The sequence below is a fragment of the Mus caroli genome, unplaced genomic scaffold (genome assembly GCF_978045245.1).
Source record: "Mus caroli unplaced genomic scaffold, Mus_caroli_1 scaffold_4, whole genome shotgun sequence".
Lineage (NCBI taxonomy): Eukaryota > Metazoa > Chordata > Mammalia > Rodentia > Muridae > Mus > Mus caroli.
In genome coordinates, this window is record NW_028227259.1 from 112,439,377 (window position 1) to 112,466,054 (window position 26,678).

Sequence of the window (26,678 nt, forward strand, 5' to 3'; positions counted from 1 at the left end):
CGAGGGAATCTAGTACCTTCTGGTCTCCCTGGACACTTATGCAAGTCATATACATATACATGCAGGCAAAACACTGAAACAATTTTTTTTTGGAGACAGGGTTTCTCTGTAGCCCTGGCTGTGCTGGTACTTAATATGTAGGCTGGCCTCGAACTCAGAAATCTGCCTGCCTCTGCCTCCCAAGTGCTGGGATTAAAGGCATGCACCACCACTGCCCGGCTTGAAACATAAATTTAAAAAATACTTTAATTTTGATTATGTGCCTGTGTGTATATGCATGTAAATGCAGTGCCCAAAAGAGGTCTGAAGGTGTCAGATCTTCTACAGGTTGTTGTGAGTCAAAGCAATGTATGCTCTTAACTGATAAACCATCTTTCTAGCTCCCTTTGCCTCTCTTTTCCTTTATTTTTTATTTTATTTTACTTTGTTTTTATTTTTTGAGGCAGGGTCTTGAGATGAGGTTACCTTTAAACACAGATCCTCCTGTGTTTGCTTCTTGAGTGCTGGGATTAAAGGTATACACCACTGTGCCTGGCCATTTCTTACTATTTAATTAAAGAAATTTAATGTATGATAATGTTTTTTAATTTCTAAAGCTAAGAAATAGAGTAGAAGTAACTTTTCTAAAATTATTTTTTAAAATGTGTTTTGCCTGTGTAAACATCCTTGTTTGTGTGCCTCCTGCCTGTGAAAGCCAAAAAGGGATGGGTGTCAGAGCCCCCTGAGGCTATTTGCAAACAGCAATGACCTGTTTTGTAGGTATTGAGAATCTAGCCCAGCTCTACTAGAAGGAATAGCAGCTATTGCTCTTAACAAACCACTGAACCATCTCTCCGGTCCTAGAGGTAGTCTTGAATCTGCCTGTGTTATGCCTTCTGGTCTCTGTAGAACTTTGGTTTCTTTGATGTTAGATGTTGGTATATTCGTCAATTAAAAAGAAGACATCCCAGGCTCAGATTTTATTTTATTTTATCTATCTCAAGGGGTAAGAGAATGACTTTCCCATAGGTTTGGTGCAGGATTGCATCTGAGTCCTGTTGTGACCTTGTGGATTCGACTATATCTGAGTCCACCAAAAGATGCCACCAGAGTGGCTCCCTCATTTGTTGTTAGGTTATATCCTTCCCATCACAGGAAGTAGAAGAAATTCTGGGAAAGAATATAGCCACCATGGCAGTTTTGTGCTGTTTAGAAGAGCTCTGAATGGTGGCTCATGCCTATAATCCTAGCCCTTTTAAAGCAGAGGCCAGCTTGAGCTACAGTGGGGAATCCTGTTTCAAAACATTAAAACCAAAACAAAAAAATCCAAAAAGATGAGATTTGTTGGTGGGGTCGGTGTCAGGATAGATGAAGTGGGTTTTGTCTTGTTTGCTTTGCTTTGTCCCTTAGCTCTGATTCCTTCCTACCCCCACTATTGCAAGATGCTTTTGCCTTATAGATTGGTGAATCAAGGGCAAGGTGGCGGTGTGAAGTAGGATTAGATTTTCCTTCCTTTTTTCCCTTAGCTGCCGAGTGTTTCATCTTGGACTAGAGTAGTGGCAAGGGTACTGGAAACGTGATTGTGGTGGAGGTGTCATGGCTGATTGCTGTTACCAGAGAAGAGGAGGGAAATTGGAGCGGCACAATAGAGGGATGAAAGTTCCTACTAGGGAGGTGAGTCCTATTTGGGGGGTGGTAGCTTTCAGCCCTTAGATTAAACTACCTTTAATCTAGTCTTTATTTAAACAGACAGTTGTTACAAGTAGTTTACTGACTGTGTATTCTTTATCTATGCATTGTGTGTGATAGGTGTACGTGAGGATATGGTAAGCAAACCCTACAGTTTTCTAAGAACACAGACTGTACGTATACAGGGTGCAGAGTAAAGACTCATTTTTTTATTGAAGAAAAATAATTGAAATTACAGACTACTTTGTTCATTTTTTGAGAAATGATACTATGCTAGGTTCTTAAATGTATTTTCACAATCTGTTACTTTAAAAAAACCTTTTTTTTTTTTTTTTTTTGGAGACTGTTTTTCTGTGTAGCCCTGGCTGTCTTAAGAGCTCACTCTATAGACCAGGCTGGCCTCAAATTCAAGAGATCCACCTGCCTCTGCCTCCTGAGTACTGGGATTAAAGGCGTGGGCCACTGCCATCAAGCTGATATCGTATTCATCCCCACCTCTTCTCAGACCACCTCACCCCTAACTCCCCTACTCTCACTTTTGAACTATCCCACTAGCCTAGATAGATTGTACTGGCTGTATGCTCCAGAGTGTGAAGGCCATATAACTTCTGTGTCTTGAAACTGTAGCCTCAGAAAGGACTGCATTTTTGTTTGTTTGTTTTGTTTTCAACACAGGGTTTTCTCTGTGTAGCCCTGGCTGTCTTGTAACTAACAGCCTTGGACTCAGAGATCCACCTGCCTCTGCCTCCCCAGTGATAGGATTAAAGACATGCTACACAACTGCCCAGCTAAATTTTAAAATACTTTTTTGTGTGTGTGCAGGTACCTGTGTACCATAGCATTCATGTGGAGGTCAGAGGACAACTTGCTGCAGTTAGTTTTTTCTAGTTTGTGGGTTCTGAGGATCAAACTCATGTTGTCAAATTTGCAGCAAGATCTATTACTTGCTAAGGCATATTACTGGTCCAAAGACTATTTAGATTAAGCTATCTAGGCTCTAACAATTAATCTTCTCCTAGATAAGTAGGGGGAAAAATGGGAAGGTAGGATGGAGTAACTAGTCTTTTCTTTAATTACATTATTTAAACTATTCAACCAATTACTAAGTTGTTAAGTCACGGCCTTATTTATTATAGGCTAGTAAACTAACTAATGAAGAAAGACTTTTTTTAGTCATTTGTTACCATTGGCTCTCAAAGAAGTTCATTTTCTATCAAATTATGTATCCCTGGAGCTATCAAGATGGCTCAGCAGTTAAGAATGAAAACTGCTTTTGTAGAGTTTGGTTCACAGCACCCGTATTGGGCAGTCCCCAGTTGCCTGTAATTCTGGTTATGCAGGGGGATCTGATACCTCTGACCTCCAAGGTCACCTGCACCAATGTGTGCATATCCCTATACAGTATATACATATAATAAATAAAGATAACAATAAAAAACTTTTTAAAATCCTATTCATTTGTTTATTTGTTTTGAGACAGTTTCTCTGTGTAGCCCTGGCTGTCCTAGGACTCACTCTGTAGACCAGGCTGGCCTTGAACTCAGATCCACCTGCTTCTGCCTCCCAAGTGCTGGGATTAAAGGTGTACAATACCACTTTGGCTCTACATATACAATTTTATTGTTAAAAATGTAATATTTTATTAAATATATTTTGGCACCCTTAATTGGTTTCTCTTTTTTTAAAAGAAACTATTCATCTATGTGTAAATGTGTGTGTGTGTATATATGTATATATATATGTGTGTGTGTGTATACACACCACGCCATGCCATGCATGCTGAGGTCAGAGGACAGTTTGTAGCAGGATTGATCACAGGTCATTTCTTTTGTTAATGGACACTCTTAACCTACTATGCCATCTTGCTCTACCACATTTCTCATACTCATTGAGTATGGATGTATATCCATATCATCGTGCATATGGAGGTTAGAGGACAACTTGTTAGATTATATGGGTTTGAGGGGAGTATTTCCCAGATGAGCCATCTTGTGTCCATTTCTCCCCCAACTCCTCTTTTTGAGACGGTCTTACTAGCTGACCTGAAACTCACTATGTAGAGTGGGCCTTGAACTCAGAAAGCCCTGCCTGCCTTTGCTTCTCAAGTGCTGGGCTTCTTAAAGGTTTTCTAGGGATCTGGCTTTGGACAGGATGCAGAAAGTGAGGTCAAAGGGTAAAGGTAACTGTTACTAGGATGGGCTCTTGTTCCCAAACACACATCATCGATTTCAGGAGAAGGGAGGAAAAAGGACAAAGTTTAATGCTTGATGTAAGAATGTGTACTCTGTGATAGAAGTAATACAGTGGAGAGTAAGACAAGAACATAACATAACCATCACATAAGAGAGGGCATGTCGAAATAATAGCAAAGCACATGACTGTGTCTGAGGATGTTTGCCTCTTTGATTGTATGTTTCCATTCCAGGATTAGAGAGCATTCTGCTGGCTTATTTTTCATAGTTACTTATACTATTCAGGTTTGGGTTATTGTAGTGTTTTTTAAGTTTTATTTATTTTATGCATATGAGTACACTGTAGCTGTACAGATGGTTGTGAGCCTTCTTGTGGTTGTTGGGAGTTGAATTTAGGACTTCTACTTGCTCCAGTTGGCCCTGCTCCCTCCAGAAAAGGGCATCAGATCTCATTATGGGTGGTTGTAAGCCACCAAGTGGTTGCTGGGATTTGAACTCAGGACCTTTGGGAAAGCAGTCAGTGTTCTTACCTGCTTAGCCATCTCACCAGCCCTATTGTAGTGGTTTGAATAGATTTGGCCCCCATAGAGTCATGTTTGGAATGCTTAGCCATACATACTGGCAGTATTAGAATGTGTGGCCTTATTGGTGGAAGTGAATCATTATGTAGGTGGGCTTTGAGGCACCACATTTGCCTGCATGCTATTGTACTTCCCACCATGATGATAATGGACTAAACCTCTGAAACTGTAATCTAGCTCCATTTAAATGGTTGCCTTTATAAGAGTTGTCTTGGTCATTTCTTTACAGCAATGGAAATCCAAAGTGAAACAGAAAGTTGGTACCAGGAAGTGAGGTATTGTTGCCATAGGCCTGACCATGCAGCTGTTTTGTTTTGTTTTGTTTTTTGGAGGAATGTGGGTTTTGGTACTTTGGAAAGAGTGGAATGCTTTAATTGGGATCTGATGCTTAATAGGCTACACTAGTAGAAGCATGGAAGACAGTAGCTCAAGAGGTTTTAGAGAAGAGTTTTAATGTGTGCCCTAGAAATTGTTCTTAGGGTATTTATTGAAGAATGTAGCTGCTATTTGCCCTTGTCTGAAGAGTCTGCTTGAGGCTAAAGTGAAGAGATTTAGATTATTTGCATTGACAAAGGAAATCTCAAAACATCCACCATAGACTGTGTCCCGTGGTTTACTCTTTCAGAAGAGCCTTTTGATCAGATTTAGCAAACTAAGGAAAAGTACAAACTTTGTGGTTCAAAGATTAAAGGGGCACCAGGAAGTGGAATGGAGCTAAATCCTGTGTTCCCGGATGTTGAATAGAATTAAGGGATTGGTGGCTTTGAGGCAGGATCCCACCCAGCTAGCTTATTGTTTTAAGTGGTGTGCATTTGAATGAGGGGTAGTTATTATGTTAGGCCTTACTGTGACCTGGCTATTGTTTCTATTTGGACTGAGATCTGATTGTGTGTCACGCTGACAAGGGATAGTTTATGAGGGCAATTCTTGGTTGTCAACTTTATGTGACATGGAGTGAACTATATATAGTCCAGAAATGTAGAGCACATGTGATCCAGACACAGGCTTTTTTGATCTGGATTTTGAGGCATAGTTTTTCATGAGAAAAGGAATTAAAAAGAAAAGCTTAGGTCCAAGTGTGGTGGTAGGAGTCTTTAATCCTAGCACTCAGGAAGAGGAGGCATACAGATTTCTAAATTCAAGGTCAGAGCAAGTTCCAAGACAGCCAAGCATAGGCAGTAAGGGATTTGGAAAACAGAAAGCTTCTGATAATGTAATAGAAGAAGGGGGCCTTCTTCAGCTCTAGTAAGCAGCAGAACTTGGTTAGCAGCTTAGGCCATGTATGTGGCTCTGGTTTTAGTCAAGAATAGAAGGGACAGACTACTGGGATGCTGGTTAGCTAGAGCTAGGAAGTTCATGGTGATTAAGAAGAGACCAGCATCACTGAAGTGAAATCTGGGAAGTGTTTTCAGAGAGCACAAAGGAGCCTGTATTCCAGTAATAGCCAAGGTTGTAGCTCATGTTTCAGCTGGAATTGGTAGTGTGTAAGAGATACCCAAGTGGACTGATTTTGAAGTTATGAAAGGGTCATGGAGAGCAGCTGAGGTTAGGTACTGTGAGAGGCTAAGAGGCCATCGGTGAAGGTACAGCCTCAGTGACATTTGAAGACCCAGGACTGAAAGGACCATGCAAAAGAGTTGAGGCTTGGTACCATGAAGAGAACCTATTGATGAAGCCTAGTTGCAACGGAAGACACTTGTGTATTGGAGATCAGTACCATCACCATGATCACCAAGAGCAGCAGCAGCTGTGGAGTGGAGTCAGCCTAGCATGCTACAAAGATCATGTATGAATCCCAGACATTGGAACAAGAAGCTATGAAGTTGAAGTTGCCTTGGAGACCCCAACATGTTCCAGATGCCAAAGCCATAGGATATCTGCTGAGAAAAACTGTTAACAGGAGTGGGACCAGCCCAGGAGAAAGAAGTGTGTTGTAGTTAACAAAGCTGAAAGGAATTGGACATCAGACGGGCAGATGCAGAGTTGAGAGTGCCCAGCAGGTTTTTGGTCTTGTTTTAATCTAGTATTTCCTTACTCTTATATTTTTGAAATGATAATGTATATCCACTTATTGAAATATGCTGTCTGCTTTTTGATTTTATAGGGAACTGCAGTAAAGAGATTGCATGAATCTCAGAAGAGATTTTGAACTTTTAAACATTGTTGTCACTTCAGTAGACGGACTTGTGAAGTTGGACTAAATGCATTTTGCATTGTGTTATGGCTATAAGCCTATAGGGGCGAGGGAATGGAATTTAGTGGTTTGAATAGGTTTGGCCCCATAGATTCATGTGTTTTATTGAGTGGCACTATTAGGTGGTATGGCCTTGTTGGAGGAAGTGTGTCACCGTGTAGGTTGATTTGAGGTTTCCTATGCTCAAGTCTTCACCCAGTGCAGTAACTGAGACAGTTACTTACATAGGGATTCAAGATCCCTGAAGTCATCACTGAACTTAGAGTGTTTGCTTATTTATACAGGGTTAGACATATCCCAGGCTGGTCTTGAACTTTTCTTTTTTCTTTTTTTTGTTTTTGTTTTTTGTTTTTTGTTTTTTTGTTTTTGTTTTTTGAGACAGGGTTTCTCTGTGTAGCCCTGGCTGTCCTGGAACTCACTCTGTAGACCAGGCTGGCCTCGAACTCAGAAATCCACCTGCCTCTGCCTCCCAAGTGCTGAGATTAAAGGCGTGCGCCACCACCGCCCAGCTGGTCTTGAACTTTTCAAGCTATCTGTAGTTGAGGATGACCCTGAACTTCTGATCTTGCTATTTCCACCTCCCCAGTAGTGGGATTACAGGTGTGTACCTGTTTTTCTTTTGTTTATTTTTGTCTTGTGTTGGGGATGGAACCAAGGACCTTGTCTATGCTAGGCAAGCATTCTACCAACTGAGCTACATCCCTAGCTGTCTTGTTGGTTTGAAGATTATCTTTCTGATTTTCAGTGATTCTGTTTACAGTTACTATACTCATAGGGTTTTGAGTTTGTTAGATACATAGATTAATATTTTTTACAATTTAGGGGAAAGGTATCAGTTCTTAATTCTTTTTTAGGACAACTTTAAAATGTATTTCTTTTATATCAATTCTGTTCTTGTAAACATTTAATCCTTTCTCCTACCCCCAGATACTTCTATTTACTTGTCTATGAGTTTAACTCTATCTCAGATAACCAGAATTAAACAGTAGATGTCTGTTTTTTGTTTTTTTTTTTTTTTTAAAGATTTATTTATTTATTATATGTAAGTACACTGTAGCTGTCTTCGGACACTACAGAAGAGGGCGCCAGATCTCGTTGTGGATGGTTGTGAGCCACCATGTGGTTGCTGGGATTAGAACTCTGGACCTTCGGAAGAGCAGTCGGGTGCTCTTACCCACTGAGCCATCTCACCAGCCCCTGTTTTTTGTTTTTGTTTTTTGTTTTTGTTGTTGTTTTTTGAGACAGGGTTTCTCTGTATAGCCCTGGCTATCCTGGAACTCACTTTGTAGACCAGGCTGGCCTCATGGCCTCAAACTCATAAATCTGCCTGCCTCTTCCTCCTGAGTGCTGGGATTAAAGGCGTGCGCCACCACGCCCGGCTAGTTTTACATATTCTTAAATGTTAACCAGTAAAATATCTAAAACTGGAACAATGAACCCAAGCACTGCTTTGTCCTTTAAAAAAGTTGATGTTCGGGCTGGAGACATGACTCAGCAGTTAAGAGAACTGGCAGCTCTTCTAGAGGACTCTGGTGGCTAAGAGATCCAACATCCTTTCTTGGTCTCTTGTAACACCAGCCCCACACGTGCATTCAGACATGCATTCAGGCAAAATACCCAATACATAAACTTTAAAAAAAAAATAAATTGATGGCATGCTATATTGTTCACAGTTTTTAATATGTAAGTTATAATGATTTTATAGTTTATTGTTTGGGATCATTGCTTAAGAAATAAAATCTTCCAGTTTTCACTTGATTGTAATTTTGTGGAATCTGAAGTTTTAATTTTAATTACATTCATTTTGTGTACTCATGTGTAGGTAGGGGACAACTTACAGGAGTCTATTCTGTTTTTTTGTGAGTACTGGGAATCAAATTCAGGTTGTCAGGCTCATTGGCCTATGCCTTTATCTGCTGAGCTTGTCACCTGATCAATTATCAACTTAAAAAAAAATTAAGTCTGTATATTCTGATTGACGTATTCTCCGCTCTTTGCTTAGTGATTCCCAGTGGCGGCTTTGTTATTTCCCTCCAGCGAATGTGAACATAGTCGTGTGTCGTGTAACCCAGAAGTCGCATATCTTAATTACTTGTGGTCCAAGCTAGGAAGTTAAGGCTTACATCCTCAAATCTGTTTAAAGGACAGGGTCCCAAATATGTAGCTTAAGCTGGTCTGGTACTTCTGAGTGGCCTATGCTGGCCTGGAACTTCCCCTTGGGCTACCCTGCTTAGTGGTTCTTAGCTGTTATTTAGGAGGCAGTTACCCTGAAACAGAAATGACTTCTGAGTCCTGGCTTAGATACCCTAAGCAAATATCATGAATTATTGTTGTTTTGTTTTAGTTACATCTACTTAGAAAGTACTTGTCATTTGAGTTAATTGTTGTTTTTTTCACACACTAAGGATTTTATACCAAAAGTTTGGTTAACATGTGAGATTTATCTGGTATAAAATATTATACGTCTTCTATTTGATCTTTTATTTCCTGAACAGAGACTCTACAGGAGCAGGTAATTCACTGGTCCACAAGCGGTCTCCTTTACGTCGAAACCAAAAGACCTCAGCATCCTTGAACAAGCTGTCTTTACAGGATGGACATAAAGCCAAAAAACCAGCATGTAAATTTGAAGAGGGTCAAGATGTCTTAGCTAGATGGTCAGATGGCTTGTTTTATCTTGGAACTATCAAAAAGGCAAGTTACCTTAATAAATTTCTGCTATACTTGCACTACTCATTTTAATAATTTAAAATTTAACCTCATGCTTAACAGTTTTAAGGGGTTACTGATTTCTTGTGTATTGCAGATAAACATATTGAAACAGAGCTGCTTCATCATATTTGAGGACAGTTCCAAATCCTGGGTTCTCTGGAAGGACATCCAAACAGGCAGGTGCTATGTTACTCTTGAACATGATTGATATCGAAACTTAGTTTTCTTCAACATGACTTTTTCTGGTGCCAGTGATACTGAATATACTGTTCTTCAGTGGCTGGGCAGCATGTATAAGAAGTTTAAAAATTTATTTTATAAACAAAGCTCTATAGTTTAATTGAATCATTTAATACTGTTTTCTGTTATTCTTCTACATGCTGAATCAGTTTAAGCCTTTCTACTTTTTGGAGATTTTGGTAGGTTTGACATAGGTCTTTCTGTCTTTCTGTTTTTTTTCTAAGGCAGTTTTTCTGTGTGGCCCTGGGTGTCCTGGAACTAATTCTGTAGATCAGGCTGGCCTTGAACTCAGATCTGCCTGCTTCCTCCCAAGTGCTGGGATAAAAGGCATACACTACCACTTACCTCCCTCTTTTTACCTTTTAAATCCCATCTTTTTTCCATTTTTCCATTCTCCTTTTTTCTTTCCTCTTCATTCATATATATATATATGAATGAATGATTGGATATATATGATTCATGAAATCAGAATCTGGTGATTCTGGAGGTCAGAAGAGATGTCAGATTCCCTGGAATTTGAGTTTCAGATGGCTGTAAGTCACCATGTGGGTGCTGGGCACTGAATCTGGATTCTCTGCAAGAATAAGCTGAGCCATTTTTCCAGTCCCCTTAAGTGGTATGCAGAGATAGAAAGGTGTAAAGGCTTGAAGTCCTGTCAAACAGGCACCTAATTAGTGGGTGAGGTGAGTGGGTGCTCTGTGCTTGAAAGTGCTGTGAGAAAGAAACTCTTGTCTAATCCCAGCTCTTGGGAGGCAGCAGATATATAGTGCTACAGCGCTTGTTCCAGAACAGCCAGGGCTACATAGAAAACCTGTCTTGAAAAACAAACACAACAGAACACAAAAAAGAAAGAAAAAAAGAAGAGAAAGAGAAACCTGTTTATAATTATAAAACTTAAGAGTGAATTTTAGGTAATAAGCTATGTTCTAAAGGTTTACATAAATCTGGGAAAAAATAGTCATGCTAATTGTTTAAAGTAATGTGCATTATGAGTTGGATAGATGGCTTTGTTGTTAAGAGAGCACTGGCTGCTTTTCCAGAGATACAAGTTCAATTCCCAGCAGCCACATGGTAGCTCACAACTGTCAGTAACTCCAGTTCCAGGTGATCTGACACCCTTGCAAAGAACACACTTGCAGGCAAAACACCAGTGCATATAAAATAAAAATAAATTTTATATTAAAAAGAAATGTGGGCTGTGAGATGGCTCAGCTGTTAAGAGCTGTTAAGATGCTTTTCCAGCCGGGCGTGGTGGCGCACACCTTTAATCCCAGCACTCGGGAGGCAGAGGCAGGCGGATTTCTGAGTTCGAGGCCAGCCTGGTCTACAAAGTGAGTTCCAGGACAGCCAGGGCTACACAGAGAAACCCTGTCTCGAAAAAAACAAACAAACAAAAAAAGATGCTTTTCCAGAGGTCATGAGATCAGCCATGTGGTGGCTCACAAGTGTCTGAAGGGGGTTCTGATGCCCTCTTCAGGCAGGTGGATATATATGCAGCAGTGAACTCATACATTAAATAAGTAAAATTTTAAAAAAAGAAATGAATATTATAACAGGGGCATGTGTATTTTATTAAGACAGAAATTTAGGAAGGTTTTAAATACCTAGTACTTATTTGTTTCTATGAAATGATATATTCCTGCATTGCTCTTGACAGTGTAATTTCTGTTTGGGCTATTCTTTCAGTAGTTGCATTAAATGAATAAAAATATTCTAATTTAACTTTCCTAGAAACTTATTAATAAAATATAATTGAAAAGAAAGAAACTAGGTGAAAATGTTTATTATACCTTTATATTTTTTAATTAAAATTGAATTTAAAAATAAAATTAATTTAAAAATTTGAGTGTAGGTGACTGAAGAGGCTAGATGTGTCAGATAACCTGAAGATGGAGCACAGGCAGTTGTGAGCCTCAGCTAGAAGTGCAGGAAACTGCTCTCTGGTCAATTATAAGAGCAGTATCTGCGTCTAGCCACTGAGCTGTATAGTAGTTTTCTTGATTGTTTTTTGGTAGTTACTTTTTTTACCACAAGGTTTCTCTTTAGCCTTGGATCACCTGGGTCAGGCTGGCCTGGATCAGAGGTTTGTGACACTGCTTCCCAGTTGGGAACTAAGAGATCTGCCTGCTTCTCAAGTGCCCAGCCATTTTATTTTATTTTTTGAGATAGGGTAATGTACCCTTGACTGGCTTGGAACCTGCTATATTGAATAGGTTGATTTTGAACTAAACAGTAAGTAGGGTTGCCTCTGCTTCCCAAGTGCTAGGATTAAAGCTGTTTGTCACTATGCCCACTTTATTTGAAGTAAATCCTTGATAGATACTTTCAAGATTTATTATATTCATGTGCGTGGGGTGGGAGTATTTGTGGAGGTCAAAAGGATATGTAGGATTTCATCCTCTATAACTTTGTATTATTCATTTGAGGCAAGGTCTCCTCCCTGAACCTGAGGCTAGCATGTCATCTGTGCTAGAAGCCAGCAGGCCACAGTGATCTCCTGTCTGTACATCCCACCCCCACCTGAGCTGGGTTTTTAATATTTGAGGGAATGCCTATGATTGCTGAGATCTAAAGGTTTGTGGTTGAGGAGTGGAACAAGTTCTTAATCACTAAACCATCGTTCCTGCCCAGCATTTGGTATTATTAAAATGAAAAAGCTAAGACTTCATAGATAGCTTAATTTGTAGTAAGGAAGACAATAGGCAATTAAGTTAGGCTAGTAATCTTGTGAATTTGATAATAAAAGAGATAGACTTGGATTTTACAAATAAAGATAATTTTCAGGTTTCTTAGGCTTGTTTCTTGAGTATGTACAGTTTATTGGATTAATAACTTCCTCTTCTGCAGAATTACCTTCTTCCTTACCAGTCCACATGGAAATGGTGGAAGTTATATTAGGCATCTACTACTCATGGAGGCTATACAACCCTTTCTTTTGAAGACTTTTAAAATATTTATTTTATATATGTGAGTACAGTGTAGCTGTACAGATGGATGTGAGCCTTCATGTGGTTGCTGGGAATTGAAGTTTAGGACCTCTGCTCAGTCTGGTTGGCCCCACTTGCTCCCTCAGGCCCAAAGATTTATTTATTATTATGCATAAGTTCACTGTAGCTGACTTCAGATGCACCAGAAGAGGGCCTCAAATCTCATTATGTGTGGTTGTGAGCCACCATGTGGTTGCTGGGATTTGAACTCAAGACCTTCGGAAGAGCAGTCAGTGCTCTGACCTGCTGAGCCATCTTGACAGCCCAACCCTTTCTTTTGAAACAACACATTTACCATGATAAGGCTCAACTCATATTGACTAACTGTAGCCATAAACCCAGAAGCTATGGAACAAATCACAGTAAACAAAATTTGGTAGAAACAGAGGACCTAAGTAGACAAATAGTCAATAATACAAAAACAGGCAAAGTAATAAAATAATAATTGGTAACTTCTATGTTACCTATATCTTACAGAATAAAGAAGTAATGAAGGAAATTTGTTTTCTTCCACTAGATGGAATATTATGCAGCTATTAGAAGTTATAATTTGGAAAACTGGCTATGTGAAAATGCTTTGGTAGAAGTATTTCCTTGTATTGGTGAGAAGAATCAGTGTATGGTGGGAGAGCATGGCTTCTGGCACATCAGGGTTTGACATCTAGTGTTGATACTTTCTAACTTAGACTACTTAGGTCAGTTCCTTCATCTGCTTGACTATCACTTCTTTTTGAATAGTATATTAACATAGTCTGTTGGTTGTGTGGACTGCTGTGACCCAGATCTGTATCTTAGCACCTCAGAGACTGAGGGTGAAACATGCCAATAGGAGTTCAAGGGCAACAAAGTGAGTTCCAGGCCAGCTTGGGATACACAGAGAGACTTCCCCCCCCAAACCCATCAAAGAAAGTTAGGTTTAAAAGAGTGAGGTGTAACACGATGTTTGATTTATAGCATAAAAATATAAGCATTTATTGTTTATGTATAGATAGTGTATATCATTTTTGCTATATTTAAATGAGAAAGAGGAAGATGCTAGAATTGATAATTATGTTGAGATGGTAATACGTTCAAATTTTGAAGTTTAATAGCAACACTTTTGTGTTACTATAAAAAATTTACTTACTATTTTATTTATATGAGTACACTGTAGCTGTCCTCAGACCCACCAGAAGAGAGCATCGGATCCCATTACAGATGGTTGTGAGCCACCATGTGGTTGCAGGGAATTAATTGCACTAAGGACCTCTGGAAGACCAGCCAGTGTTCTTAATTAACTGCTGCACCATCTCTCTAGCCGGAAGGTTTTTTTGTTTGGTTTTCTTTATTTTGAGATGGTCTTACTATGTCAGGGTCTCACTATGTAGTAGGTCTAGCTGTCTTGAACTTACTGTATAGATCAAATTGGCCTTGGACTCACTGAGATCCACCTGCCTCTGCCCCCTGAGTGCTGGGATTACATATTTGTGTTACAACATCCATCTTTGACGTGCCCTCCTCACGGTTTCTCTGTGTAGCCCTAGCTGTCCTGGAACTCACTCTGTAGACCCATCTGACCTCAAACTCAAGAGATTCTCCTGCTTCTGACTCCCAAGTCCTAGGATTAAATGTGTATGCAATCACACCTCTTGAAGTTTTTTTTTTTTTTTTTTTTAAGAACAAAATGTTCTTAAATGTTAAGAATGTTAAGGAGACAGTAATTTCTTGCTTAGTTGACACATATAAATAATTGGTACTTCCAACTTTTGTTGCAGTAGAATTCTCTTTGTGTACAGTATTAGACACTATATTTCTAGATTTAAGCCATGAATTAATTGCTATCTTTCATAATTAATAAATACAAAGAACTGTTTTTAAGTCCAGAAAGGAAGCATATAACTGCCTTGACTAGTAGTCTCTGTAGCCTTGCGTTGCTAATATAAAAAAGATGAGTATCTGAACCTTAGTAGAAGTGTTCTGCAGAGAAGTTTTAGTGTTAATAAATCTTTCCCAGTGTGTTAGTTTGAGTTTTATTTCTTCAAAAAGACACCATGACCAGGACTGCTCTTTTTTTTTTTTAAAAGCATCCAATTGGGGCTTGCTTAATTAATTGTCATGCATAGTGGTACCAGACAGACATGGTACTGGAGAGGAGTGGAGAGCTCTGCATCTGGATCTGCAGGCAGCAGGAAGAGAGAGTGAGGCTGGGTCTTGTCTGGCTTGAGCTTCTGAAACTTCAGCCTACCCAGCAGTGATATACTTCTTCCAACAAGGCCACACCTCCAATAATGCTACTCCCTATGAGTGTATGGTGGCCATTTTCATTCAAACCACCACACTCATCCTCCATCACCATTTATACTGTATTTGAAATGAGAACCATCGTGCCTTATGCCTAAAAGCAGATTAAAGCATGTAGATAGACATGCTAAGTTAGGAAGGGGAGGAACAGAGCTAGTGAACTGAGCAGAGAATATTGTATGTTGTTGCTTGCTTTGTTGAGCATTCTTATATAGTTAACACATGCTCATATGACTACTGAGTCATAAAAGTTCTATTCCTCATGACTGTTAGCTTTATGTATTTCAGGAGCCACTGGGAGTGGGGAAATGGTCTGTACAATATGTCAAGAAGAGTATTCAGAAGCTCCCAATGAGATGGTTATATGTGATAAGTGTGGTCAAGGATATCATCAGCTGTGTCATACGCCTCACATTGACTCGAGTGTGATTGATTCAGATGAAAAGTGGCTTTGTCGACAGTGCGTTTTTGCAACAACAACAAAGGTATCTTTTAAAAGTGTTTTGGGCTAGACATTATTAAATAGAATTTGTAAGGCCTTATTGAAATGACTATGTACATTGAAAAGCTTGTTCTGAATGAAATTAGCAGCTAGTGTTGGTTAGAGTTGTTTTATTAATGATCCTTAAATGGCTCGTAGGGTTTTTTTTTTGGTGCTTTCTGATAATGGTGTGGGGATTAGGACAATAAATTGTAGAATGTAGTAAATACATTATTAGTAACAGACCAGACAGTATGCTATCATAGAAATTCAGAATGGAAATTATTTCACAAGTATCAGGAATTTTTAAAATGTAGAATTAAAAATTAGAAAATTTGGTTAAAAAACTTGACCTTCACTTTTTCAAATGTTTTCCCTCTAATATGTAGAGGGGTGGTGCGCTTAAGAAAGGACCAAATGCCAAAGCATTGCAAGTCATGAAGCAGACATTACCCTATAGTGTGGCTGACCTTGAATGGGATGCAGGTCATAAAACCAATGTCCAGCAGTGCTACTGCTATTGTGGAGGCCCTGGAGAGTAAGTAAACACAGTTACTTAATGTTCTTTGATGTGATTTTTATTTACTAAAGTACATTATCTTTTTTTTTTTTAAATTAAAAAAAAAGATTATTTCATGTATATGAGTACAACTGTAGCTCTCTTCAGACACACCAGAAGAGGACATCATATCCCATTACAGATGGTCATGAGCCACCATATGGTTGCTGGGAATTAAACTCAAGGACCTCTGTAAGAGCAGTCAGTGCTCTTAACTGCTGAGCCATCTCTCCAGCCCCTCATAAAAATTTTTTATGAAGACCTCTTTTTCTTGTTGAGTCATGGTTCATGGTCTTGCTCTACTGGCCTCAGATTCTCAAAGGTGCTATCACTGTTTCTGGTGTGGGAATGATAGAGAATTGCAAATGTATGAAAGAATCAGTTAAAAAAATACGTATATTGTTCTTTCTCTCCCCCATCTTCCTCCTCTTCCTTCCCCTCCCTGGTCTTTTTCCTTTTTTCTCCCTTTGCCACTTTGGAGTGGGAAGTTAACTCAGTTCACTGGATATCATATGAACTAGTCTTTTCCAACTATTAGTTCCTGTGTATGTGCACACATGCATGCATGCACACAATTTTCAGAAGAAACTACAGTGTCATTTTAAAATATTTTACTGAAGAAATATAATATCCAGGTACTAAAAAGCTGTACTGGGTGTTTTTTTTTTATTTTTATTTATCTTAAAGGATTTTATAAGTTTAAATTATGTATATGTGGATATGTCTGTGTGTGAATAATGTGAACGTGAGTCCAAGTGCCAGAGAGGACATCAGATATTCTGGACCTGGATTTCAGGCAGTTGTGAGCTGCCTAATGTGGGTGCTGGGAACAGAACTCAGGTCCTCTACACGAGCAGTGAACTATCTCGCAGCCCCAAGTATCTTATCTTTAAATTAGACTTAGTAACTGCAGTATTGAGAATCTAGGACATTTGATTTTAATAATTCGGGGTGCATAAAAGAGTTTTGTTTACTATTTAAATTCTGTTGCTATGGCACTCATCAATTATCACTAATTTTACCATTCTATAAGATTGTAAAAGGAAATCATACGATGTTGGCCATTCTAGTTAACATCACATCTTTAATTAGATCACGTAATTTGAGCCATTTATTTATTCAATTATTTGTTTGTTTGGGTTTGGGTTTTTCACGACAGGGTTTCTTTCTCTGTGTAGCTTTGGCTGTCCTGTAACTCTAGCTGTAGGCCTGGCTGGCCTCATACTCACAGAGATGTGCCTAGAATATAATATAGCCATGAATCATGGGCATAGCAGTTGTTTTGATTCTGCTTATACAATTAGTTGCTAGGCAAAAAGACTTTTTGAAAGGTCTTACTGTTTTCAAGTAATAACCTGAGATGAAAATTCACTTTTGGCAGTTTTTAGCTATCTGAATCAGATATTATAGAGTTTATAACAATACTGAACTTGGTTTTCATTATAATAAACAGAAATATAAATAGATACACTAAAATGTTCATAAACAGAAATTTCTATGGCCATTTGGCATTTGGGCTAAACATTGGTACCTTGGTCCTTTTAATCTATCTTTTGCAAGATACAGATATTTGATGTGAAAAAGCAAAATAAACTATAGCAAAAAAAGTTTCAGAGGCAATGGAAAGATGGCTCCGGGGGTTGAGAGCTCTTCTAGAGGATCTTATTTGTGTTTTCAGCAACCATATTGGTGACTCACTGTAACTCTTTGTCCAGGGATCCACACCCCTCTGGGCTTTGTGGGTATTTACATTCAACATGCATGTACCTACATGCAAGCACACAAATTTAAAAGGGGGTGGTGCTAAAGAGATGGCTTGGTGATTAAGAGCACATGCTGCTCTTCCGAGGACCTGGATTCATTCCTAGTACCACTGTCATCTCTTTACTCCAGTTCTGAGAGAATCTGCTTTCTTCTTTTGGCTTCTGCAAAGCATTGCATGCACATTATGTACATATGGAGAAGCAGGCACCCACACATGCACATATTAAAAAGATGCTTTTAAATTGCAAGTTTAGAGCCAGGCTAGTGGTACATGTCTGTAGCTATAGTTACTCAGAAGGATGAAGAAGGGTGATTGCTTCATCCTTGGACAGGAGTTCTCAATCTTCCTGGTGCAGCAACCCTTTAATGCACTTACTTCCTCATGTTGTAGTGACCCCCCTCATAAAAGTGTTTTTGTTGCCACTTCATTACTAAATTTGTTAATGTTATGAATCATAATACAAATATCTGTGTTTTCTGATGGTGACCTCTCTGAAAGAGTCATTTGATCCTAAATGGGTTATAACTCACAGGTTGAGAGAACTGCTTGGCTGGCCAGGAGTTTAGGGTTGGCCTGTGCAGCAGTAAGAACCCAAGTTGAAAAAAATTCTATCTATCTATCTATCTATCTATCTATCTATCTATCTATCTATCTATCTATTTAATGTATATGAGTACACCATTGCTCTCTTTAGAGACACCAGAAGAGGGCATCAGATCCCATTATAGATGGTTGTGAGCCACCATGTGGTTGCTGGGAATTAATTGAACTCAGACCTCTGGAAGAGCAGTCGGTGCTCTTAACTGCTGAGCCATCTCTCCATTGCTCTCCGGCCCCAAATAAAAGTGGTTTTAAGTAGTTGGACCTCAAAATGAGACTCAGAGAAAATGCAAAGACGCCCGAGGATGTAGCCCAGCTGTAAGAAGAGTGCCTGTCTAGCAGGCTTGAAGCTATGGATTTGGTCCTCAGCACCTTATGAACTGGGTGACGTGGTGATTAATCTCAGTACTAGGGAGGTTAAGGCCCCTAGTTTTGAGGTCATTTTCAGTTTGAGGCTGGCCTGTGGTATGTGAGACCCCATTTCAAAAACAAAAATAAAACACAAAAACAACAACCAAAATAAAAAGTGCTATATAGGTGTGTAGCTCATTGTTATAGTGTGTAAAACAACCTGAATTAGACCTCACTACAAAAAGCAAAAACCCCTGAATCTTGTGATTTGAGATCAGAGACATTATTAGCTTGAAATAGTAATTAAGCTTAAAGAGCATGTAAATTCCCATAATAGAAGAGGAAGGATGAAATAATTGATATTACAAACCTTTTTGGGAAAAAATTAATTAATACTAATACTAGTATTTATAGCAGAAACATAATACTTCTATCAGAACTGTATTGGTTATATATATATATATATATATATATATATATCTCCTTATCAGTAAATAGTAAATTAGCTTAATTTAATAATGGTGCCATACACTTGTAATCCCAGGATTGGGAGGCCAGGGGGACTGTGAGTTGGAGACCAGTAAGTATTGTTTTAAAATGAATTAACTTCATTTCTTCTTTTTTTGTGGTAGCTGGTATTTAAAGATGCTGCAGTGCTGCAAATGTAAACAGTGGTTTCATGAGGCTTGTGTCCAATGCCTTCAGAAGCCAATGCTGTTTGGAGATAGGTAAGAAGAGCATTAGAATTTTAATGATTAGTTTGTCATGGCCGCTTTGTAATTGTGGTTATTTTGCAGTTTCAGATTTGCCAAAAATAATGTTGACAATGATGTGTTAAAGGGATCAGTTCAGAGTGAAAATACTAAATAGTAAACACGCTTTATATATATTTTCTGTGTTTTTAAATACTATTTCAGAAAGCTTTTAAGTATTGTCTCAGTGATTACATTTGTTTCTATCACGCTACAGTTCTCAAAAATATTGTCATTGATTCCTTCTGTTAGGAAGCTCAAAGGAATACTGTGAGAATTGAAAGACCATAGTATATTATTAAAAACAAATTGTATATTAAGTTTGAAAACTTGTGAAGCAATTGTCACGTACTTTCTGTGCCAGGATATTAAGATAGGACAGTGAGCTCTGGGAAGAAAACCTAGAAAGATCGTTAAAGTTGGCTTACTGATCTCTTGGCTTAAATCTTGGTTGAAGTAAGGATAAGTGTCCTTTAGACCTTGGTTTGCTTTTGACTTTATTTTATAGCTTTTGAACATTGAGTGAAATCAGGTTTTGCTTCCTATTCCGACCAGCAGGAAAGAGCGACAACACTACGTTCTTCTCAAAGCAGTTTATTCAGGAACCTTTCAACATCATGCATGAATCTCTCTCCAGAAATCAATCTCTCTAGTAAAAAAACAACAACCACCCGCCCCCAATTGCAATCCCTTATATATCCTCTCAACCATGCCCCATCAGCCCAGTCCATGTAACGGCAGTCCATTGGCCAGAATCATCATCGTCATATGGTCCGATCCTGAATCATGGTGCACCTGCCCAGTTCACCCAGTGGACGTGGCTTTTTTTCTGGTGTATGAGGAAGTCAGGTGCAAGTCATAAGACTTGGCTTGCAGTCCCGGGCACCATCTTGGGACTGCTGCCACACCTGCTCCTTACAATCAGGGTTAGGGTTAGAAGTAGCCATCATTTGGTAGACCTAAGCTATTAGTAAGAATAACTGGAGAATTCTCTAATCGTTAAAGAAATTGTCCCTTACCCCCAGATAGGAATTGTTGGTTATTAGTGTCATAATTGAAAGTGCATTTTGACTTGGATATCAGTTGGCTGTAATCATTAGCTAGTTTGAATATTCACTGTAAAACTTTTTTCCCCCATTGTTTAGGTTTTATACATTTATTTGCTCTGTCTGCAGTTCTGGACCAGAATACCTCAAACGTCTACCGTTACAGTGGTGAGCATGGCCTGTTCTACTTTCTAAAGAGTGCCACAGCACATAAAGCCTTTCATATGAAATTAAATAAAATTTTATTCTTTAACCTGGTTTTAGTTCTTTTAGTAATCCTCAAGGCTTATACTGACTTCAGGATTATCCATTTAACCATTATGTTAGTAAGGCTTCTTATTATGGAAGGTTATAGAAACTACTTTCAGTTGCTCTTAAGTTTTTCTCTGTTTTCAGCTTTTTATGCCTTCAGAGTATTACATAAATTGACAGTTTCTGCTTCGATGTGGTAATAATTTAATAGATATTTTGGAGATCTAATAAAATGTGTATACTATGATGTTACAAATTTTTATTTGCTTTACATATTTAAGAACAGGAGATGCCTTAAATTGTGCCGATGGCACAGGCCCAATAATATATGGTCTGCTTTGTGGCTTCCTTACAGTAAAATACAAAGGTCTTAATTATAAATCACTTTCTCCTATAGCCAGGTTTTTAAAAAATGCATTTAGGAAGTAATTTGGGTACGTTTTAGTTTATAATAATTCCTGATAAGTTAAGCTAGTGGTTTCCAATTTCTTTTTTTTGTTGTTGTTGTTTTTCGAGACAGGGTTTCTCTGTATAGCCCTGGCTGTCCTGGAACTCACTTTGTAAACCAGGCTGGCCTCGAACTCAGAAATCCGCCTGCCTCTGCCTCCCGAGTGCTGGGATTAAAGGCGTGCGCCACCACGCCCGGCGGTTTCCAATTTCTTAATAGGTATCAGTTTATTGTGTTCTATGATTTAAGTTATTGACCACCTCTCCACCTAAGAATGTCACTTTGGTTATATTACACTACCTTTATAAAGAAACTGATTTTTTTTTAAAAAAACAAATAACAGTTTTCATGTTGATTATTTTTGGATTTCAGGGTAGATATAGCACACCTATGCCTTTACAACCTAAGTGTTATTCACAAGAAGAAATACTTTGATTCTGAACTTGAGCTTATGACATACATTAATGAAAACTGGGATAGATTGCACCCTGGAGAGGTAGGTGGCTCAGAGCTCCTTGATGTCTATGCTTTGTTTTTGTGAAAAACTGAGAAGACACATGAATAAGTCAGACAACTAAGGTTTAATTTTTTTTTTTATTTTATTTATTTGTGTGTGTGTGTATCAGAACTATTGTTTTATTTTCTTGTTTTGGGAAACTTGGTGGAAATAAAATAAATTACTTGATTCTTACATATTCTTTTTTTTTTTTTTTTTTTTGATTTTTTTCAAGACAGCATTTCTCTGTGTAGCCCTGGCTGTCCTGGAACTCACTTTGTAGACCAGGCTGGCCTCAAATTCAGAAATCCGTCTGCCTCTGCCTCTGCCTCCCATGTGCTGGGATTAAAGGAGTGCGCCACCACACCCGCCCCCCCCCCTCCCCCGCCCTTTTAAAGATAAGGGTTTCTTTGTGTAGTTCTGGCTGTCCTAGAACTTACTCTGTGGACCAGGCTGTCTTTGAACTCATTGACCTTCCTGCCTCTGCTTCCTGAGTGCTGGGATCAAAGTAATATGCCACCTTGCCCAGATATTGTAATTTTCAAAAAGTAAAGAAAAGTAGGTTTCAGAAATAGATCAGTTTTGTTGTTGATTCTCAGCAAAGTAGGAAGTCGATATTTCAAATAAGTTAATTTTGAAGTTTTATAAAGCAATTTAAAAAACCTTATAAGAACAAATATTCTGAATATTCTTTTAGATATGCAACACTGTTTTATTGAATGCTGTGGACGTGGTATACACATTATAAACTGATTTCAAATAATATTGAAATGCAAAGTAATTAAGTAAAAGTTAAGTGGATTTGTAGCTGACTTGAAATACAGTAAGAAAACTAGTTTGGGAAATATTGATGGAGTTTGTAGAAGAGGGCCAAAGTTCTGTTTTGTCTTTGGAAAGGATGTTGGGATCAAGAGAATATACCTGAAAATTTGAGCTGAAAACAAGAATTAGCACACACCTTTGATCACAGCATTTGGAAGGCAGAGGCAGGAAGAATACCATGAGTTTTATTCCAGACTAGTCTATGTAGAGGGTTCTAGGCCACCCAGGACTACATAGTGAATATTTGTCTCAAAGAATATAAAATAAAAATAAAGCCTATTAGTGCAATAGTCCCAGTTACTCAGAAGGCAATTGTGTAGGATCACAGTTTCAAAGCCAGTCTAAAATTGAGTGAGACACTCAGAGGTAAGCTGAATATGGTTGCAGACACCTATTGTCACAAGTTTGGGACTAACCAGGCTATAAAGAAAAACTTTTTCTTTCCCCACATTTAAAATAAATTATAGGGGCCTGCAGATGTGGCTTAGATGGTTCTTGCTGAGCATAATGAAGCGCCGGGTTAGTCCTTAACACCAGATAAAACCAGGCACATGCCTGTAATCTAGTACTTAGGAGATCGATACAGAAAGATGAGAAGTTGAAGGTCAGCCTGGAATACTTGAACCTCCTGTTCAAAAAAGAATAAACATTAAAAAGAGGACCTAGGATGTAGTTCAGTGCTAAAACACTTGTGTATTGTATATGAGTCTCTTAGTTTAATCTTTAGTACTACAAAGCAGGGGTCAAGGGGGTGGAATATTTATAAAGATCTTTTGAAAGTCTTGTTACAGTTGCTGTTTTTCCCCAGACAGGGTCTCACTGTCTTATCTCTGGCTATCCCAGAACTCACTGCGTAGATCAGGCTGTGAGTTTAAACTCAGAGAGATCTACTTGTTTCTGCCTGTCTCCTAAATTACCACTAAGCTCTGTTTTTCTCTTTTAAATTTAAGCATAATAATACAGATAGGGATTTTTGATTTGATTATTTATAACTCCTGATAAGACTTCAGATTTGGATGATAAGAGGAGAAGATCAGTTAGACAGTTTATATGAAGTAATTACATGATGTGACATGTTAGAAACTTGACCTTGGTTTCAAACTTCTGAAAGCTATTATCAGATATTTCAGAAGTGTCTTATAAAATGGAAGAGAAGAGTTTGAGAGCTTTCGCTCAACTATAATGCTCATGAAGTGGGGTTCAGTAAATGATTTAGCTCTTACTACTAGTATTAAGCAGTGTAGATAACTGGATCTCTTCTGAAAAGATTTTTTTTTTTTTTTTTTTTTATAAATATGGACCGCTTCACGAATTTGCGTGTCATGCTTGCGCCGGGGCCATGCTAATCTTATCTGTATCGGTCCAATTTTAGTATATGTGCTGCTGAAGAGAGCACAAGATTCTAGTCTTGATAAAAGATTAAATCAGATCCAGGGCTTCCTTATTTTCTTGCAAACTTCAAAATCTGCTTATTCTTCCTTAAATAGAAATTCTTCCATTCTTATCATTCTTTTTTTAAAAGGAATTCTGTGTCTGAGAGTGTACTTTTGAGGGTCGAGTGTGTGCTGCTTTTTGTTATTTTTTTTAAAAGATTTATTTATTTTATGTATTTGAGTACACTGCTGTTGTCTTCAGACACACTGGAAGAGGACCTTAGATCCCATTACAGATGGTTGTGAGCCACCATGTGGTTGCTAGAAATTGAACTCAGGACCTCTAAAAGCAGCCAGTGCTTTTAACTGCTGAGCCATCTCTTCAACCCCTTTGTTATTTTGAGACAGATCTCTCTATGTATCTCTGGCGTCTTGAAACTTACTGTGTAGACCTGACAAGCCTCCCAAGTGCTGGAATTAAACGCACGTGCCACCAAGCCCTGCAAGCATGTGCTTTTGATGTGTGAGGCCCTCAAAACTCCCTCCAAACTCTGTTCCGGGTATCTAAGATTAGGAGGACAATCTGATAGTGACAAGTGTAATTGGCCCCAAGTTAGTACTGGCCCCAAGAGTGCTGATAGAATAACCACCTGAATTTAGGTTCTGGCGTTCTTTCTTTTTTTTGTTTTTCGAGACAGGGTTTCTCTTTATAGCTCTGGCTGTCCTGGAGCTCAGTTTGTAGACCAGGCTGGCCTCGAAATCAGAAATCCGCCTGCCTCTGCCTCCCCAGTGCTGGGATTAAAGGCGTGCACCACCCCCCACCCCTTCTCTTGTGGCTTTCTTTCTAATCAGAATTTGAGCAGTTCATTTTACCTTTGTAGGGCCTGTGTGCTATGAGGTGTTTTGCACTTAGGATGTCCACACAAGATTTGTCTGTTGAATTATACTTGGTTTATTCACCCAAATATTCCATATAATATCATGCTAATATAAAAGTCTTCTACCAACTGGCCAACAGCCAAGCAGGCTGTGCAGGCTTCCACTGGGTGTCCAGTAAGGAAGCTTTGCAGGCTTGAACCACGTCCACTGCAAAGTCTTCCTCTGAGGCAGGCTGGGAGAATGGCACTGGCAGAGGTCTTTGAGAACATTACCTAGCCTCTTGCACTGAGAGGTGGGCATGTGTGAGCTCAGCAGTAGTGCTAGAAGTTCAATGGTCATTTAACTTAGGCCCCCACACAGGCCAGCCATAAAGTCGTCTTGCTAAGGCAGAGGCTTGAGAAGCAACACATCTCAGGAGCTTTGTAGTGCAGTTCTAGGGGCTGCTTTTAAAGTTCCAATTTTTTATTGTTCATTCGACTTTAGTTTTGTGCTTTCAGGGTTTACAGCTTGGGGTTGGTTCACTAATATATCAATGCCACCTTAAGGTTAACTTGTTAGCATATCAAGAAGGCTTGTCTTGGGCTTGACTTACCTCTGAGTTGTCTCCTGACTGGTTCATCAGTATATCAGAGTTTAGGGTGGGCTGGCTAGCTCCAATTTAGGCTGCCTGGTGGCAGATTCTTGTCTTGAAGACATTACACAAAGGTTTCACTTATGTCCTAACTACTTTTATATTAACTCATCTGTAGAACAGAGTTAGAATAATGACTTGTGAGCCTCTTTTATTTTCAACATTTTGGCAGTGAGAGTTCTCTCTCACTTGATGTGTTCTTGGGCTTGGGAACTTCAACTAGTGAAGAACATATCTTGTGTCAGATTACATAGAGCTCTGTCTGTCTATCTCAATCAATCAATCATGCAATCTGTAGGGCCGAATTTTAAACTTCCGTTCGTTTGGGTTTAGTGTTTTTGAGACAGGGTTTCTCTGTGTTACCCTAGCAGTCTTGGAACTCACTCTGTAGACAAGGGTAGCCTTGAACTCACAGAGATCCACCTGCCTTTGCCTCTCAAGTGCTGGGATCAAAGCTTTGTGCCACCACTGCTGAGTGAATATATAGATGTTAAAAAAGTAGTTTTTGGGCTGAGCTGTGGTGGTTCCGGCGCCTTTTATCCCAGCACTTGGGAGGAAGAGGGAGGTTGATCTTTATGAGTTTGAGACCAGTCTGGGCTCCAGGATAGACAGGGCACACAGAGCAACACTGTCTTGGAAAGCCAAAAGAAAAAAACCCAGCCAAACAAAAGACCCAAAACCCTACTGGTTTGTGAAGGTGAAAAGGTGCTGAGCTATTTGAGACCAACTAACGTGTATAATTGAGAAAATAACCCTTCGAGTTTCACATTTTTGTTGTTTTTATTGTTGTAGAGATTATGTATAATATTAAAGTTACTATTTCTGTAAGTTATAGAGTTATACAAGTTGAATATAACTGCTAATATGTCAGTTTTGTAGTGTTTATAGTATGTAGTTCTACAAATACGTTTATTTCATGTAATGAACTAATATGGGTGTAAAATGTAAACTTTTCTTGTATCATAGAAAGTAAGTTTTGAAAGGTTCGGTGGCACTCGGTAGGTCATAGTAACTTACTTAGTTAGGACCCAGAAAAACAGATGTCAGGTCTTCTGAACACACATCCTGCAGCTCTGTCTAACACCTGTGCGTTATTATCGAGTAAACTTACAGTGTATTAAATTGTTTCTTGATATTTCACAGCTGGCAGACACACCCAAATCTGAAAGATATGAGCATGTTCTGGAGGCACTAAATGATTACAAGACCATGTAAGTGGATTTATTTGACATATCCCTCTAAGGGAGCTAGTAAGAGAAGAATAAGGGCATTAAGAATTGTGGGATTGGTGTAAGGAAGAAGTACATGCCATTTTAATGTTTTAATGTTCTGTTCTCTTTTGATCAGAGTAAGGTAGGGATTCAGGATG

General features: G+C 38.8%; 1 protein-coding gene and 1 non-coding gene across 4 annotated transcripts in view; one reads left to right on the top strand and one right to left on the bottom strand.

The window, feature by feature from the left end:
- The window catches only part of Mtf2 (metal response element binding transcription factor 2), a 43,971-nt gene that overhangs the window by 6,072 nt on the left and 11,221 nt on the right, over positions 1-26,678 (top strand). For all 3 annotated transcript variants that reach the window (XM_085836986.1, XM_085836985.1, XM_021163376.3), the window contains 8 exons: positions 9,131-9,329; positions 9,442-9,523; positions 15,143-15,339; positions 15,725-15,873; positions 19,243-19,338; positions 20,508-20,576; positions 21,481-21,604; positions 26,453-26,520. In XM_085836986.1, coding sequence (XP_085693112.1) covers positions 9,131-9,329; positions 9,442-9,523; positions 15,143-15,339; positions 15,725-15,873; positions 19,243-19,338; positions 20,508-20,576; positions 21,481-21,604; positions 26,453-26,520 — 984 coding nt within the window. The remainder of the gene's footprint in view (positions 1-9,130; positions 9,330-9,441; positions 9,524-15,142; positions 15,340-15,724; positions 15,874-19,242; positions 19,339-20,507; positions 20,577-21,480; positions 21,605-26,452; positions 26,521-26,678) is intronic.
- LOC115031277 (U6 spliceosomal RNA) lies at positions 23,716-23,822 on the bottom strand. Its single transcript, XR_003836876.1, has one exon. It is a non-coding gene; the product is annotated as a U6 spliceosomal RNA (small nuclear RNA).